Source organism: Eleginops maclovinus, chromosome 3, assembly GCF_036324505.1.
Source record: "Eleginops maclovinus isolate JMC-PN-2008 ecotype Puerto Natales chromosome 3, JC_Emac_rtc_rv5, whole genome shotgun sequence".
Classification (NCBI taxonomy): Eukaryota; Metazoa; Chordata; class Actinopteri; order Perciformes; family Eleginopidae; genus Eleginops; species Eleginops maclovinus.
Window position 1 is genome coordinate 13,807,160 of NC_086351.1, and position 18,814 is coordinate 13,825,973.

The 18,814-nt window shown below is 42.6% G+C and overlaps 1 protein-coding gene across 3 annotated transcripts; it reads left to right on the plus strand.

The window, feature by feature from the left end:
* Nucleotides 1-396: 396 nt before the first annotated feature.
* Nucleotides 397-18,452, plus strand: LOC134861538 (uncharacterized). Of its 3 annotated transcripts, XM_063878809.1 has the most exons (22): nt 397-856; nt 10,158-10,221; nt 10,314-10,697; nt 10,786-11,073; nt 11,154-11,450; nt 11,844-12,221; nt 12,314-12,598; nt 12,677-12,970; nt 14,295-14,582; nt 14,661-14,957; nt 15,135-15,170; nt 15,283-15,618; nt 15,728-16,024; nt 16,147-16,243; nt 17,132-17,179; nt 17,369-17,395; nt 17,518-17,562; nt 17,643-17,669; nt 17,777-17,815; nt 17,901-17,957; nt 18,061-18,100; nt 18,216-18,452. In XM_063878809.1, exons 2-21 carry the CDS (start codon nt 10,179-10,181, stop codon nt 18,092-18,094), a joined length of 3,597 nt encoding a protein of 1,198 aa, XP_063734879.1. In that variant the 5' UTR covers nt 397-856; nt 10,158-10,178; the 3' UTR covers nt 18,095-18,100; nt 18,216-18,452. The 3 variants fall into 3 exon arrangements, with proteins under 3 accessions (XP_063734879.1, XP_063734878.1, XP_063734880.1); XM_063878808.1 differs by lacking the exon at nt 397-856 and having other exon boundaries at nt 10,001-10,221; XM_063878810.1 differs by lacking the exons at nt 397-856; nt 10,158-10,221; nt 10,314-10,697; ... (3 more) ...; nt 12,314-12,598; nt 12,677-12,970 and adding an exon at nt 13,780-13,970.
* The last annotated feature ends 362 nt before the right edge of the window (nt 18,453-18,814 follow it).

Genomic DNA, 18,814 nt, shown 5'->3' on the forward strand with positions numbered 1-18,814 from the left:
TGGCTTGAGAATATTCTTCTTTGAAGAAAGACTCTACCTTGTTGAGCATATTGCTGCATGTTAACAAGCTGGCAGGAATTTAGAACGATAAAAACTTTTACGGAATTAGAGAAGGAATTACCTGAGTATGTTCAAATATTCACTTCTTGCTTTATAGAAACAACAAGATGTGATTTATTTTAACAGTTTTTATTTGCGTTTGATTTTATTTAACAATGGCAAACCATGTATCTCATTGAGTTATAAGAATGGATTTAAGTTTCTCGTCTTTTCTTCCTCGTTTCCAGTGTATATTATTATGTTTTCTTTGTTTAATATTAAAAATTAATACATAAACAGCTGAAAGAGATATGGGGTTTTTTTTTTCAATGAATGCACTTTATGGATCAGAGTATCTTCTAGTATTGTGTTACCATTCAATAAATTAAATCACATCACATCATACTGTTTTGTTAACATGCAGGTTTTGTTGTTTTATTCTTTCCAAAAACCTGTTCTATTAAAAAGACTTCAGATTGGCAGAAAAAATGGGTGAGGGCCAAAGAGATCCTCTGCCCACACATCATTGGAGATTCACCATTTAGAATTTTCTTGAAACATACAAGACAGAAAATTGTGCTTTGCCTCTGCTGCCACAGTTTGTATCATGTTTTTGAGAACTATGATTATTCTGTCCCTAGGTTTGTTGCTAACATCACCTTTTATGTGGTAACATACTGCCATCTAGTGGCCAAGTTAGGTATCGTTGTTAATTGTCAGTAAGTTACGTTCTGTGTAGTCGGTGTGCAAACGGTAAAAGAGGGAGAAAGACGTGCTGTTTCTGTTGCTCGCGTATGCACTTGATACAGGACAATCTGTAAGTAGTTATCTTGCAACTAGGTCAACTATATGTGCTTAGGTAACTTTAAGCGTATATATTCATGTTTGTAATGTGTAAAGTGTAATTGTGCATTTAGTTTGAAACATGTTGTGCTAGCTAGCAATTCTGTGAAGCTTAGCATTGAACTGGTCCTTTGTTGAGCGTAAATTAAATAGCGTAATGCTAGAACAGGTAAACAATGAAAGTGGGTTGAAACATGGCTTTATTTTGTATTTTTCAGTTTCACAAAATTCAACTGTGTCAAGTAAACGCTCTGAAAGCCTGTTCAGACTCCTCGACCAGTTTGTTTAGCTCGCTGTCTAGGCTGTGTAGTGCCACATAGCTGAGGGCAGAAGAGTGAAAGGATTAGTCAACACATGAAGTTATTCAACCAGTCAAGATGTCCGATGCAGATAACACCCCTCCCGTCTCCCAATTGGAAGTTAGGTCAGAGTGTGGATCAGCCAAAACGTCAGCTGCAGTCCGAGCATGGGCTGTAGCTGAAGCTGCCCGCGCCAAAGCCGAGTTTGCCAAACGCCAAATCGATATTGAGGTCGAGAAGGCACGGATTGAAGCAAGGCTGAATGCTCTAAAGCAGGAGGGTGAGGCTGAAGCAGCCCTCTGCAGCAAGAGTCCTTGAGGCGGCAGCTGAAGGCCCAGATGACCGTGAGTTGACCACTCCAGCTATCCCAGTAACAACGCATGAGCCAGTCAAACGCGTTGCAGAATACATCAAAACTCACTTTAAAGATGAGCCTGAACCTGAGATGGAAGAAAGGCCGCAGCGAGAATCTCAGCCTAGGCACAGTGTGCCACAACCAGTGAGTCAGTACACACCTGGGTGGGCTACAGGGACCCCAGCTGGATGGCATCCTTATCGAGGCCCACCTGTCTTTAACATAGGTACCAGAAAAGACAACACACATTCACAAAGCAGATCAATGTCCAGAACAACAGAAATCTCAGATCTCGCCACTTACCTTGCGCGCTGTGATCTTCTAACCACTGGGTTCAAGGTCTTTGACAACAAACCAGAGACTTACAGTGGGGCAAAAAAGTATTTAGTCAGCCACCAATTGTGCAAGTTCTCCCATTTAAAAAGATGAGAGAGGCCTGTAATTTTTATCATAGGTATACCTCAACTATGAGAGACAGAATGAGAAAAACAAATCCAGGAAATCACATTGTAGGATTTTTAAAGAATTAATTTTCAAATGATTGTGGAAAATAAGTATTTGGTCAATAACAAAAGTTCATCTCAATACTTTGTTATATACCCTTTGTTGGCAATGACAGAGGTCAAACGTTTTCTATAAGTCTTCACAAGGTTTTCACACACTGTTGCTGGTATTTTGGCCCATTCCTCCATGCAGATCTCCTCTAAAGCAGTGATGTTTTGGGGCTGTCGCTGGGCAACACGGACTTTCAACTCCCTCCAAAGATTTTCTATGGGGTTGAGATCTGGAGACTGGCTAGGCCACTCCAGGACCTTGAAATGCTTCTTACGAAGCCACTCCTTCGTTGCCCTGGCGGTGTGTTTGGGATCATGGTCATGCTGAAAGACCCAGCCACGCTTCATCTTCAGTGCCCTTGCTGATGGAAGGAGGTTTTCACTCAAAATCTCACGATACATGGCCCCATTCATTCTTTCCTTTACACGGATCAGTCGTCCTGGTCCCTTTGCAGAAAAACAGCCCCAAAGCATGATGTTTCCACCCCCATGCTTCACAGTAGGTATGGTGTTCTTTGGATGCAACTCTGCATTCTTTCTCCTCCAAACACGACGAGTTGCGTTTTTACCAAAAAGTTCTATTTTTTTTCATCTGACCATATGACATTCTCCCAATCCTCTTCTGGATCATCCAAATGCCCTCTAGCAAACTTCAGACGGGCCTGGACATGTACTGGCTTAAGCAGGGGGACATGTCTGGAACTGCAGGAGTTAAGTCCCTGGCGGCGTAGTGTGTTACTGATGGTAGCCTCTGTTACTTTGGTCCCAGCTCTCTGCAGGTCATTCACTAGGTCCCCCCGTGTGGTTCTGGGATTTTTGTTCACCGTTCTTGTGATCATTTTGACCCCACGGGGTGAGATCTTGCGTGGAGCCCCAGATCGAGGGAGATTAGCAGTGGTCTTGTATGTCTTCCATTTTATAATAATTGCTCTCACAGTTGATTTCTTCACACCAAGCTGCTTACCTATTGCAGATTCAGTTTTCCCAGCCTGGTGCAGGTCTACAATTTTGTCTCTGGTCTCCTTTGACAGCTCTTTGGTCTTGGCCATAGTGGAGTTTGGAGTGTGACTGTTTGAGGTTGTGGACAGGTGTCTTTTATACTGATAACGAGTTCAAAAAGGTGCCATTAATACAGGTAACGAGTGGAGGACAGAGGAGCCTCTTAAAGAAGAAGTTACAGGTCTGTGAGAGCCAGACATCTTGCTTGTTTGTAGGTGACCAAATACTTATTTTACCGAGGAATTTACCAATTAATTCATTAAAAATCCTACAATGTGATTTCCTGGATTGTTTCCCCCATTCTGTCTCTCATAGTTGAAGTGTACCTATGATAAAAATTACAGGCCTCTCTCATCTTTTTAAATGGGAGAACTTGCACAATTGGTGGCTGACTAAATACTTTTTTGCCCCACTGTATATGTCTTGGAAGTCTATGTTTTGCAATGGCATCGAAGGACTAAACCTCAAAGACAGCGAGGAGCTCAATCTACTCACAAAGTGGCTTGACGGGGAGTCGCTTCAACATGCCCTGAGGATTAGAGCAGTTCATGTGAACAATCCAGAGACAGGCCTCTGGCGTCTGTGGCAGCGGCTGGACAAGAATTACGGCTCATCAGAAGCCACTGAGGCGTCCCTGTTTAAGCGTCTGGAAAGTTTCCCCTGGATCTTCTACAAAGACAACCACCTACTGCAAGAGCTCGCTGACCTCCTTCTTGAGCTACAAGCAGCAAAGAACAAAGGCTATCTACCAGGCCTCAGTTTTCTTGATACGTCGAGAGGAATAAACCCCATAGTTGAAAAGCTACCGAATAATCTCCAAGAGGCTTGGATCAAGCAAGGAACAAGATATAAGAAAGAACATAATGCTTTATATCCACCTTTTTCTTATTTTGTTGAGTTTCTGAACAGTCATGCTGAAATGAGAACAGACCCCAGCTTTATGTTACAAGGCTACAACATGCCACATCCCAAAGCAGAAAAAACACTCGTGAAGCAGACAAAGATTAGAACACCCATCACAGCAAACAAAACAGAAATTGACACGCCTGATGCAAATGCTAATACACCACCTCTTGATCCAGATAAACAATGTCCCATTCATAAGAAGCCACATTCTCTTGCTAAATGTCGGAGCTTTAGAATGAAGACGTTGGATGAGAGAAAGGGTTTACTCAAAGAGCATTCCATCTGCTACAAATGTTGCATATCGACAAGGCACAGGGCCAAAGACTGCAAAGCAGTGATTCAACAGCAACAGTCACGTGTCAGCACTGTATGCTGGCCCAGTGCCCTGGTCAGTGAAAGATCCAAAGACACCTACAGAGGGTCAAGGCGGGGAGCCAGACAACCCAAACTCCATTGAAACCTCGTCCAGTTGCACAGAGGTATGTGGAAAGGGGCTACAGGGAAAGTCATGCTCGAAGATTTGCCTGCTCTATGTTTATCCAACCAAGTTCCAAATGTATGCAATGTTAGATGACCAGAGCAATGTATCACTGGCAAGGTCTTCCTTTTTTGATATGTTTGACGTACAAAGTGAAGCTCTACCATATACAATGAAGACATGCTCTGGCATAACGAACACCAGCGGAACAAGAGTCAACGGCTTCACCATTGAGGGGATGGATGGGAAAACATCCATGCCATTACCGACACTCACTGAATGTAACCAGATTCCTGATAATAGGAAAGAAATACCTACTCCTGAGGCTGCAGCTCATCACCCTCATCTGAAGTCCATCGCGTCTCTCCACTGGATCCCTCTGCAGAGATCCTTCTCCTCCTAGGCAGGGATATCATCAGGGCACACAAGGCACGCAGTCAGGTGAACGGCCCACATGACGCCCCTTACGCTCAATGTCTTGATCTAGGGTGGGTGATCATAGGGGACGTTTGCCTCAGAGGAGCTCAAAACCCACTGTGAGTTCTTTCAAGACAAGCATACTTGAAAATGGGCGACCCAGTTTTCTCACCCCCTGTTATAGCAGAATTCACGTCAGGGAGAGGTACACAGACACCTGCCCCCTACGTGAAAAGACGCAGACTAAGGAGGATGTAGGCAAACACATATTCAAGCAAACAGTAGATGATGATAAGCTGGCACAATCAAATATACGCCTGCACAAGATCTCATCCAACAGTTCGACTATCACAAGCGCCTTTCCAGATGAAGATCTGGCCACCGAGCTACAGGGCCTGGATCTTGGACAAAGTACACCATCTATGCAGCGTACCCTAGGATTAGGATGGGACTTGTCCAAAGACCTGTTCATGTTTCAGGTGACCACCAATGAGAAGCCATTTACAAAGCGTGGAGTGCTATCAGTCATCAACAGCCTGTTTGACCCCCTCGGCTTTGCGGTGCCTGTCAGCATTGAAGGTCGTGTCATTCTGAGAGACATCTCTTCTGATGTCTGTGACTGGGACAAACAGCTGCCAGAAGAAAAGCAAGGTATGTGGGAAAGATGGAAAGATTCTTTAAAGCACTTACAGCAGCTGAGCATCCCAAGGATGTACACCTCAATCCCTTCGTCCGCAGCACAGAGGAAAGAGGTAATCCTTTTCTGTGATGCATCCATAAAAGCAGTGGGTGCTGTTGCTTATTTGAAGCTTACCAACGCTGATGGTGACAGTGAAGTGGGCTTCCTCTTCGGTAGAGCGAAACTTGCTCCAAAACCAGACATCACCATCCCGAGACTGGAGCTCTGCGCTGCAGTGCTGGCTGTGGAAGTAGCAGAATTAGTTCAAGAAGAGCTAGACATTGATTTGGATGAAGTGAACTTCTTTACAGACTCAAAAGTGGTGCTGGGCTACATCTTTAATGAGAAGAGACGGTTTTATGTCTACGTCCACAACCGAGTAGAACGTATCAGGCGATCCACACAGGTGCACCAGTGGCAGTTTGTGCCAACTCATCTGAATCCAGCTGATCATGCCACGAGAGCACTACCTGCTGAACAGCTCTCTCTCTCTACATGGCTGAGTGGACCTGCTTTCCTCACAAGCCCGAGGCAAAGTCAAAGACAGGGGGAGCCCTTCAGCCTTGTCGAACCTGACGTGGATCCAGAACTGCGGCCAGAGGTTGTGACCTGTACCACCACTCTGTCAGAAGGTAAACTAGGAAGTGCTAGATTTGAAAGATTTTCTAGTTGGAACATTCTGCTAAGAGCCATTGCTAGACTGCAACACATTGCCAAGTGCTTCAAAGACAGGCAAGAGAATGTCTGTCACGGCTGGCATGAATGTAGCTTGAAGTTTGGTGAAGAACAGTTTCATCAGGCCAAAGTCACAGTCATTCGCGCCGTTCAGAGAGAGATATTCACTGATGAGTTAAAATGTTTGGAGCGGCATGAGCCTGTAAAAAAAGCAAGCCCGCTTAGCAAACTCAGCCCATTTGTGGACACTAGTGGACTTCTTAGAGTGGGAGGTCGGCTAACAAGAGCACAGCTGACTTTGGATGAAACACATCCTCTTCTTATTCCAGGAAGACATCATGTGACTGAGCTAATAGTCAGGCACTTCCATGAAAAAGTGTACCACCAGGGCAGACATTTCACTGAAGGGGCGGTTAGAGCCGCTGGATTTTGGATTGTGGGAGGAAAGAGAGCGGTGAGCAGCACAATCTTCAATTGCGCAGGCTAAGAGGCAAGCAAGAAGAGCAGCTCATGGCTGACCTGCCTAAGGACAGACTACGTTCAGACCCTCCATTCACATATGTGGGTCTGGATGTGTTCGGGCCATGGACCGTCACAGCAAGGAAGACAAGGGGAGGTTACGCGGAGGCCAAAAGATGGGCGGTCATCTTCGCTTGTATGAGTATACGTGCCATACATATTGAAATCATAGAATCAATGGACACATCATCATTCATAAATGCTCTGCGCCGGTTCTTAGCGATCAGAGGTGCTGCGAAGCTGCTCAGATCTGATTGTGGAACCAACTTTGTGAGCGCCTGCAAAGAGCTGCAGATTGACAAGAACGGATGCCACAACAAAAACATTGACGCTTACGTTGAAGACAACGGTTGCCAGTGGCTGTTTAATCCTCCTCATGCGTCACACATGGCCGGATCCTGGGAACGCATGATTGGAGTTGCCCGCCGAATCCTGGATGCGATGCTACTGCAACATGGGCATGCAAAGCTAACTCACGAGGTCTTAGTAACATTCATGGCTGGAGTAACAGCAATAGTGAACGCAAGGCCCCTTACGACAGTTTCCACAGATCCAGAGCACCCTGTGATTCTCACCCCTGCCATGCTGCTCACACAAAAGTATGGCACGCAACCAGTACCACCAGGCCAGTTTGAAAGCCGTGACCTCTTCAGAGGGCAGTGGCGGTGCGTGCAGTGCATGGCTGAGGTCTTCTGGGTACGATGGCGAAAAGAATACATCAGTGGGCTCCAAGACCGACGGAAATGGGGGACACCGAGACCGAACCTACAAGAAGGAGACGTGGTCCTGCTGAAGGATGGTCAGGAGAAGAGGAATGACTGGCCCATCGGACTCATCAACAAAACCTTTTCCAGTGAGGATGGCAGAGACAGGAAAATGGAGGTCAAAGTCATGCGGAAGGGCGAACAGAGACTCTTCCTACGGCCTATAAGTGAAGTCGTCCTTCTGGTTTCTAAGGAAACTGCTTAAGAGACTGTGGACTAATTTGATATCCTTTTCAAATATGTTACATAAGTTTGTTTGGGCGACATCCTTAAGATGTCAGGCGGGGAGTATTCTGTCCCTAGGTTTGTTGCGAACATCACCTTTTATGTGGTAACATACTGCCACCTAGTGGCCAAGTTAGGTATCGTTTTTAATTGTCAGTACGTTACGTTCTGTGTAGTCGGTGTGCAAACGGTAAAAGAGGGAGAAAGACGTGCTGTTTCTGTTGCTCGCGTATGCACTTAATACAGGACAATCTGTAAGTAGTTATCTTGTAACTAGGTCAACTATATGTGCTTAGGTAACTTTAAGCGTATATATTCATGCAGTGGCGGGCCGTGCATTTCACACTAGGCCTTCAGTGATGTCCTACACAGTCCTACCTGAATTATTCCACCTCTTAATGCCATCATTATGACGCCATGGCTCTAGAAACTATACATTTAGACAGAAACGCAGTATAACCGGGCGTTGCATCACCTTAACATAGTCAAGTACAACAGAGTTATATTAATATTTCCGAAGCATTTATAATCAATACATCAGCATTTACAGTTAACTTAATTAATCAGATTATCTGACAAACCGCTCCTTGACACCTGTGTCTGTCACATAACGCAGAACAAGTGCCAGCTGTGCTACATTACCCACATCTGACGTCTCGTCCACCATAACAGCGACAAAGGGTGCTTTTTTAATCTTCATTTTGATCTCTTCTCCCATCACTTCAGCAATAGCATAAATCAGGTCGTTTTGTATTTTGCCTGACGTCCCAGTAAACATGTTGTTTGTGTACAGGTGGTAATGCAAATCTGTGTTGTTCTCAGCAAGAAAAGAAAGAAGCTCCACGTAGTTTCCTCTGTTTCTGGACTCGGCGCTTTCATCGTGTCCCCTAAATGAAAGTTCCTGTTTACCCAAAAACAGGACACAATCAATCAGTCTTTCAATATTTCCCTATTTTTGTTCACCCTTTCGTTGTGGAGCTCCGTTTCCCTGCGCACTTGTTCGTTGAGCTGTAGATCCACTCGGGTGTCCCCAAAGGTTTTCAAAAGCACCAGTGCTTCCAAGTGCCCAGCTGTGCTTTGGTGTCTCGTTGCTGCCTTGGTTAGACAACTCAAGTTTGCAAATTTAGTGTGGCTCCAAACACCAAATCGATCAGTTGCAAATACCAGGCATTCCCGGCAGTACAATTTGCAGTGCCTCTCGGAGGCTGTGAGCCAGGGGTACCGCTCGTAGTTTCCCTGCTGTGCTAGGCTCGCTAGCGTTGGAGTTGGTCGTTCCCTTTTCAAGATGTGTAGCTTTACTTGAAAAGTTCGTTTTGAAAATGGCGTTGTAATTATATCTTCGACCAAATTGATCTCTTCTCCTCCTTCAGCCATTGTGGGTTGAAAAAAATAGCTTGTAGAAATCTACACAAATTAGCTCGCTCAAGTTCTAGTTCTGTTTGCTAGCTTTGCCCATAGACTGTATGGCTCTGCCTACTGCCTAGCTCTGCCTCTCAATAGTGCGTATCCAATCAGAAGATGTGCAAGTGCTAACGTTAGCGTATGCCTGCTAGCTGGCCCGTTGTCGCCACCTCGAAATCTGATTGGTTAACGCCACAATTTTGTTTGCGTTCACTTTAAGCTACAGCCGCCCGCACTGTTGATTCTGAAGGCCTAACGGCAGATTTCTTTGACCCTAGTAACACATTATGGCTGAAATATGATTGGATAAAAGCTCTAACATAAAGGCCAGCCCTCCAAATCTCGTTCTGAGGCTGGAAGCAGCGCAGCCAAGACGAACGCTATAAAATGAAGAGAATAGACTATGGGGAATAATTTAATACGTATTTGTGGAAAAAATATATCAAAATTTAATTTATATTCTGATGATGTTAAGGCCAGCAGAGAAGGCCTTGCTGGCCCTGACGGCCCACCACTGTATTCATGTTTGTAATGTGTAAAGTGTAATTGTGGATTTAGTTTGAAACATGTTGTGCTAGCTAGCAATTCTGTGAAGCTTAGCATTGAACTGGTCCTTTGTTTAGCGTAAATTAAATAGCGTAATGCTAGAACAGGTAAACAATGAAAGTGGGTTGAAACATGGCTTTATTTTGTATTTTTCAGTTTCACAAAATTCAACTGTGTCAAGTAAACGCTTTGAAAGCCTGTTCAGACTCCTCGACCAGTTTGTTTAGCTCGTTGTCTAGGCTGTGTAGCGCCACATAGCTGAGGGCAGAAGAATGATTCACATCTAAGTTCTTCAATTTAACTTCACTTAAATTAAATGCTAAATTGCTCAAGTATTGCTTTTAAATTCGAGCCATAAAATGTAGCAGATAAAAAGCAGGTAAGTAATAGCAAAAAGAATCACAGATGTATTCTCTTTTTCAGTGCATAATACTTAAATATTATTTCACATGTTTTAGGTGTGTCTTGCCATTTACAAGATGTCTGGGTTCCGACATTTTCTCTTGAGCTTCGGTATTTTAGGTAATAAAAAAATTAAGTCTCACATTTTTATACACATTTTATAATCTTAGATCTTTTGGAAATGTCCCTTTTTCATATTGGTTCTTTTGTAGGATACGTCTTCTTCCAGGGTTTGTGGGCTTGGCATGTAAGGATGCCGAGGAATATCAAAGCATTGTCGGGTTCCTGCCTTGTCATCCCTTGCACCTTTGACTACTACCAATATCCGCCTCGCAGACCAAATCGTGTGGTTTGGTATCAGTACCAAAGCCACGGATATCCCATAGTTCATGACAGTTGGTACAATGCTGATGCCATTAGCATATTTAGAGGAAAAACGCGTGTTTTTCCTCAAAACTTCAAGACGTGCAGTCTTGAAATCGATCCAGTGAATCAGCATCACCACCAACAGAAGATTTACCCTTGGGTAGATCCAGAGAACGTTGGGAAGACCACCTACAGATTCTTTGATACAACTGTGACAATTGAAGTAGTGGGTAAGTACTGATGAGGAATGGGAAAAATATATATTTTTTACAATAATGTATATCTACATTTATTATTCTAATAATTTCTTTTGTAAAGACAGGGCAGAGAGCCCAACAATTATGATCTCTGGAAGCATGAAGGTTGGACAGTCTTTGACCGTGCAGTGCTCTGTTTATCACACCTGTCCCACTTATCCACCAACTATGAGTGTCAACATCCCAGGGCAAAAGCGACGTATCACACATGAATCCATGCCTGATGGCACATCCAGAACCACCTTGACCACCACATTGAACATAGAAAGGGATCAACAAACTGTGGAGTGCTCCGCACGACACTGGGGCGGTCTCACTGCAAGAGTAACTGAAACCTTCACTGCAGAATGTACGTTATGAATATGCAATATTTAAAGCTTTTTTTTATTCTGCCCTTAAAGATGTTAACAATTACCATTTTTTTCTCAGGCTCCTTTCTCCCCTTGACTATCAGTCAGACTTCCGACGAATTTCTTGAGGGACAGCCAAGAACAGTAACCTGCACTGCCTCATTTACGTGCCCCAAAAGCATACCAACTCTCACGTGGAACTATGGTAACATGCCAACCACCACTGAAAACGGCAAGAGTGGAATCGCTGGCTGGAGGACTGTCTCCACTCTGACATTCACAGCATCATCCAATGACCACGGACGATCCCTTACATGCTATGCACGATTGATTGGGGGGCAGAGGCTGGAAAAGAGCATCACCTTACGTGTAAAGAGTGAGTAGAAATGAAAACTGTCCCTCAAAGCTCCTGCCCTGCCTTTTTACTCATCACATTTTTTCAATTCTCTATAAGTGCTAAAGTGTCTTTATTTTTCTCCCACACTTAAAAAAATAACATACCTAGAAAGTTAAATGCCACTTGACCATCAAATTTAACATTGCTTGCTTGTTTAAAATGAATGTTTCCAGCATGGAATGTAAAAAGATGGTTGAAGGGAATATGAATAGATAAAGAAGAAAAATAATATAGAGAAATACATGTTCTGTTACCCTAAAAAGAGTCATAGATTACCTTTAAAAAAACACAAACCAAGCAGAAAAACAACTCATAATTTGAAATGTTTATAAAGTGAATTTAAAATCTGTCAAATGTTTCCTCTTTTGACAGGAAACATGCTCTCTCGCGGCTGGTCTTTCACCACGCCCAACAGTATCACTGGCATGAGAGGCTCATGTATTGTCATTCCTTGCACGTTCACCTACAGTATCTCCCAGCCCTCAGACCTCGAAGTTGTATGGTACTTGTACCAAAGTAATGGGTACCCGTCTGTCTATGAAGAAGGAAGGAATGTTATTAGGAAATATCAGAAGTTAACTAGCTTGATTGCATCTGTGCAGGAGAATAATTGTAGTCTTAAGATCGAAAGGCTTGACATGTCACACAACCAGGACAGACTATACCCATGGGTAGACAAGAACCCTATCACCTCGTACCACAACCTGGGTCACTCGTTTTACGACAAAACCTGTCAACTTATTGTTTCAGGTAACTATCTGGATACTTTATCTCCCTGTTTAATCAATTTTATCCAAATTCCAATGAGGCAATAGTCCAAATATCTTGCTTTGATTTCATAGATGAAGCACAGGAACCGCAGATGAGCATCATTGGTATCCCCAGGGTGGGAGAGGAGAGCACATTAACCTGCAGTGTGCGCCATACATGTGCGTCTGCTCCCCCCAAACTGACCCTAAATGGTAAACCTGCAACAGACGTAAGGGACACTCTAGTATCTGATTGGATTTGGGAAAGGACTGCTGAGCATACATGGGCTGTAAAAGAGGAGGACCAGAGTGTGAGATGCACTGTGAAGTACCGTGGTGGCCAGGAAGCCACAAGTGAGCTCAAGCTAAATGTTGAATGTGAGTACAATGTGGGATCATGTTTCAAGTGTTTACAAAATCTTTATTGTTAAGACTGACTTTGACCTTTCTGCCCAGGTCCATATGACCAAATCACAATGACTGAGCGGCTAATCGAAGCGAGAGAGGGCGTGGCGAAGAATGTCATTTGTTCTGTTTCCCACAAGTGTAAGAAAGATACACCAAGCTTTGTGTGGAATTTTAAAGACATGCAGAGTGCGCTCCAAACCAAACGGATCTCTGGTAACACCTATGAGACATTGTCAACTCTAACCTTCATTGGTTCTCTTGTGGACAATCGTAAAACTCTGACGTGCACTGCTATATTTCTTACTGGGAAGACTTCAGACTCTGCAATCCTTCACATAAAAAGTGAGTTTTTACATTTTCATAAACAGTAATCACTTGAAGTAATTGTTCAAGGTATTTAAAGTCATTCTTAATGTCTTTATGACAGGGGGTTAGATGAGATAAATCAGTTTAATACGAATCTGAAAGCAGAAGACGATTACCTTAGCTTAGCGCAAGGACTGGAAACAGAAACAGTGCCCTTGCTGATGGAAGGAGGTTTTCACTCAAAATCTCACGATACATGGCCCCATTCATTCTTTCCTTTACACGGATCAGTCGTCCTGGTCCCTTTGCAGAACAACAGCCCCAAAGCATGATGTTTCCACCCCCATGCTTCACAGTAGGTATGGTGTTCTTTGGATGCAACTGTGCATTCTTTCTCCTCCAAACACGACGAGTTGAGTTTTTACCAAAAAGTTCTATTTTGGTTTCATCTGACCATATGACATTCTCCCAATCCTCTTGTGGATCATCCAAATGCCCTCTAGCAAACTTCAGACGGGCCTGGACATGTACTGGCTTAAACAGGGGGACACGTCTAGAACTGCAGGATTTAAGTCCCTGGCGGCGTAGTGTGTTACTGATGGTAGCCTCTGTTACTTTGGTCCCAGCTCTCTGCAGGTCATTCACTAGGTCCCCCCGTGTGGTTCTGGGATTTTTGCTCACCGTTCTTGTGATCATTTTGACCCCACGGGGTGAGATCTTGCGTGGAGCCCCAGATCGAGGGAGATTAGCAGTGGTCTTGTATGTCTTCCATTTTCTAATAATTGCTCCCACAGTTGATTTCTTCACACCAAGCTGCTTACCTATTGCAGATTAGTTTTCCCAGCCTGGTGCAGGTCTACAATTTTGTCTCTGGTCTCCTTTGACGGCCCTTTGGTCTTGGCCATAGTGGAGTTTGGAGTATGACTGTTTGAGGTTGTGGACAGGTGTCTTTTATACTGACAATGAGTTCAAAAAGGTGCCATTAATACGGGTAACGAGTGGAGGACAGAGGAGCCTCTTAAAGAAGAAGTTACAGGTCTGTGAGAGCCAGAAATCTTGCTTGTTTGTAGGTGAAATACTTATTTTACCGAGGAATTTACCAATTAATTCATTAAAAATCCTACAATGTGACTTCCTGGATTGTTTCCCCTATTCTGTCTCTCATAGTTGAAGTGTACCTATGATGAAAATTACAGGCCTCTCTCATCTTTTTAAATGGGAGAACTTGCACAATTGGTGGCTGACTAAATACTTTTTTGCCCCACTGTATCTGGATACTTTCTCTCCCTGTTTAATCAATGTCATCTAAATTCCAATGAGGCATTTGTCCAAATATATTTTTCTTGCTTTGATTTCATAGATAAAGCACAGGAACCACAGTTGAGCATCCTTGGTATCCCCAGGGTGGGCGAGGAGAGCACAATAAATTGCAGTGTTCGCCATACATGGGGCTCTGCTTTCCCAAGCCTGACCCTATATGGCATACCTGGAACAGATATCAGCAGGAACATTCAAGTATCTGATGGGATTTGGGAAAAGACTGCTGAGCGTACTTGGGCTGTAAAGGAGGAGGACCAGAGTGTGAGGTGTACTGTGAAGTACCTTGATGGCCAGGAAGCCACAAGCAAGCTCAAGCTAAATGTTGAATGTAAGTACAATGTGAGACCACGTGTTAAGTGTTTACAAAGTCCTTATTATTAAGACTTATTATCACCTTTCTGCCCAGGTCCATATGACCAAATCACAATGACCGAGCAGGTAATCGAGGCGACGGAGGGAGTGGCAAAGAGTGTCATTTGTTCTGTTTCCTACAAGTGTAAGAAAAATACACCAAGCTTTGTGTGGAATTTTGAAGACATGCAGAGTTCGCTCCAAACCAAACAGATCTCCGGCAACACCACCTATGAGACAGTGTCAAATCTAACCTTTATTGGTTCTCTTGGGGACAATGGTGAGCCTCTGACCTGCACTGCTAGATTTCTTACTGGGAAGACTTCAAAATCTGCAATCCTTCTTGTAAAAAGTGAGTTTTAACATTTCATAAACAGTACTCACTTATATAGAAGTGATTTCAATCTCTTCTTTCTTTAACCACAAAGCAACTATTGAATAATTAAAATTAAGAAGTGAAGCTTTTATGATGAGATGAAATTTGAGGAACGTTTAATTGATAATTGTCTGTTTGTTTTTTCCTTTCAAGAATATGTGAGACCAATTGATCCATATGAAAATGACAGTGGGTGAACTTCTCCTTTCCCTTTTTAAAAAACATATCTTGCTCCTATTTTATGTCACAAGCAGACTGGTTTCTACAGGTATCCCATCATGGCTGGTTTCTCTCTTTGCAGGACTCTACGTTCAGGATGCTACCGTCCCTTTCAAATTCAATGCACTGACCCGCTCCTGCGTGGTGATTCCCTGCAGCGTCCCGTACCAAGAAGTGCATTACACACGTGGCATCTGGTCCAAAAAGACTGGGGATACCATCTACCATAATGCCCAGAGCAAAGTGATTGACCATTTCAAGGGCCGCACCAAAATAACTGGAGATCTGACAAACGGAGACTGCTCGTTAGAGATTGATGACATCAAGCCTTTTGACAACGGGCCCTTTTGTTTCTATGCAGAGATAGGACATGAGAGACACAAGTTTAACAATAGCTGTGTGTTTATTGTTATGAAAGGTTTGGAATTAATATTTATTCTTCAGATTATTTCAATGTCCCAAGCTATGTTTATGTTTGCCTTCTAATTGACACAAGTAATCTGCCACTCTGTGTTTCATGTGCTCAGCATCCCCAGAAAAACCTGTGATGACCCCAGTTCCAGCAGAAGTGGATGCAGGCTTTACAATTAATGTCTCGTGCTCTGTGATCCACACATGTGTGTCACATCCTCCAGTGTTCTCATGGAGTGTCCCCATCATCACCAGCAAGGTCAAAAACACCATGATGACAATGGGCGTGTGGGAGATGACATCCACAATCACTTTCATCGCTGCTGGAGGAGACGGAGTCATAAACCTTACCTGTACCGCCATCTCCTGGCGTGACAAGCAACGAGCTAGCACAGTCCAGCTGACTGTGAAGGGTAAGAGCCACCAAACCCAGTTGTTCAGTTTATATCTATCAATTCTACCGCACATTGAGTTGTATAATTTACTACTGTAAATATATATTTTCCTGAGCTTCCAAATGTTCCTAAATCCACAGGATCAAGCTCTTGGCCAGTGGTTGTTGCAGTGTCAGCTCTATCCCTGATTGTAATCATCATAGCTGCAGTGATTGGAGTCGTCTTCTTTAGGAGAAGGTAAATACATCACAGTCACTTTGTTTGAACAGTGATGAAGACCCTTTTTTTTTAAAGACCTGCAGACTATCATCCAAACGTTCAGGACAATATCAATCAACACCTAACATCTAAGATTCAGATCAACAGTCATACAGACAGACACACAGAAACACACGAACAACAACTTGGTGACAGAGCTACGAAAGTCTCTTTAGCTGTCCATCATTTTAGATCCATGTTCAAGCTTATTATAACACCTCTTCTATCCTTCTTTCACAATGCCGCTGTCCAATGTGATAAAAAACACAACTCACATCAACTCTCATCAAGAATTGACACAATTAACACATCAACTTGTTTATCTCCCTCACTAACACCAAGGGCCAGCTACACATTTTAAAAGAAAAGTGCTGTAGAGTAGTAGGCTAATATTAAGGTCACATGTCCTTTTGATGTTCTCCTTTAGAATATCTCTTGGTGTACACTATTTTACAAAACATTTAAAACTAATATTACAAAGACAAGTTGGTGGGGACAAATTTGGCCATTTGGACATGTCTCCAGAATCCCCAGCGTTAATGCCTTTGGTTATCAGTGTTTATTATGTCTGAGGTGTCCTGCTTCGTCTTTTTATATCATTATTGTTATCTATTCGCAAGGATCATCGATGTGACTACAAGAAAGCTGTGACCTCTAGTTCACTAGTGGGTGCTGTTGGCCTATTCTGAAGCATTGGATTAATGATAAAAACAACAAATAACAGCCATGATATGGCCTGATAACATGCACAGAAAATAGGGGCAGAAGATATTTATCAGTGTTATTAATTGTATAGTCTTTGTTGTTTAATGTAAAAGTCATCATTTAAAAGTTGAGGTATGATTGTCATTTTTTCCTAACCAACAGAAGGCGTCCCAACAACTCACTGACAACACCGCCTCGTCCTGAGAAAAGGTAAACCTAAAAGCATAATAATGAGGATTTGAGGAACACTCACAACCACGATATGCCCATTTATTACAAACTGTTACTTTATATAAGAGAAAATAAAAGTTAAAGTGCTCTGCTTGTTTGTTTGTCATACAAACCTCCTATATTTCCACCAAAAAGTAATGTTAATCTGTCTCTGTTAATCTTTCATAGGAGATCTCTATGGGATAGGGTATCCAGGTAAGCTTATTCAAAATTACCCTCAAAACCAATCTCTGTCATATTATGCAAAGTGAAATCACTGATGAGCTTCTTTTTTTTTTGTGTGTGTTACTTCCAATCATTTCTAAACAACTGTCCAGGAGAAACCCTGAGAACAGGGATAGACCTCCCAGGCCGGAAAAAAGGTATGTCAGCCAGTTTGTGTCTAACTGCAAAGAGAGTAGACCTATGGTGACAGGAAGTAACAATTTTTCTCTCAATACAGGGGGTCCATTTGGAGACGATTTTCTCGGTAAGATCACACAAGAGTTAAAGTTCACTTTTCCTCCTAGATAAGGGGATAATGTGTAAATGTACAAACTTTAAAACTAATTAAAACATTATTTCTTACCCTTGCAGAAACAAAGGCAACACGGCGAACCACAGTGTTGGCTATTTGTAAGTGTGTAATATTCTCTCACACATCACACAGTTTTATTAGTAAGACCTAAAAACCTAATTGTTCGAGTCCCTCCTTCAATAGAAACAACAGCACCAGTGTGAGCTGGGACTTCAAACAACGCTGTCCATCTCCAAAGGAGTGAGTATTAACAACACTAACTATTTTAAATGACCTTCTATTTTGTTTCATATAGTTGTACATTAATTATCTGCTTCCTTATTTGTATTTCTGTTTGGTGTAGTAACCGGAGACCTCTTCATTCTGGCAGGCCTTAAAACAAGGTTTTTAAACAATCTTCACTTTAAACAATTTCCACTAATAAAAACACATTAGGAAACCACGGAGCACCATTTTGAGACTGTATAATTAATCCAAGTTTCCTCATATTTTTTGCAGGGTGACAATGAGTATGGCAACTGTTGAGTTCTTCAACAAATCGAGGAAGAAATCTTGTGTTCTTCCAGGATTTTGTTGCTGTTTTATTTTACATTCATAAGTATTCTTTGCAGTATATATAACTTTTTACATTATGTTTGTTTTTTTACTTCATTTAGAGAAAGTGTATCCGCTGGCAATTAACTGAATTTGTACATCAGGTAAATAATAACAATAAAAACTATTTGCCAAGTTGCAGACTGTTTGTGTTTGTGTTTCTTCTAAACATTAACAGAAAGGTAGTTTGTTTAGAGGAGTCTACAACTATTGTCTTACAATCACTGTGAAAACCAGGAACGTGTCAGGCTTCAAGGCTCCACATTATCAGAGGTGTTTTTAGGTATGTATAGAAAATGGGTCCACTACCAGAAAGAAATGGATGTATTTTCAAATGAACCATCAGATGAATCATGTTATCAATCTGATGTTTTGTCTGATTTCTGATCAAGTGGCTAAACACGAGGCTGCAAAATTATCATTAATATTGTAATTAATATTAAGAGTGTAAAAACGTGCTGTTGTAAACACTGATGCCACTAGGTAGAGGTACACTTTTGATA

Coding starts and splice junctions, on each gene's coding strand:
- LOC134861538 (XM_063878809.1), top strand. CDS start 10,179: ATGTCTGGGTTCCGACATTTTCTCTTGAGCTTCGGTATTTTAG. Junction 15,171..15,282: donor TGATCCATATGAAAATGACA/GTGGGTGAACTT, acceptor CTCTCTTTGCAG/GACTCTACGTTCAGGATGCT. Junction 17,816..17,900: donor AACCACAGTGTTGGCTATTT/GTAAGTGTGTAA, acceptor CTCCTTCAATAG/AAACAACAGCACCAGTGTGA.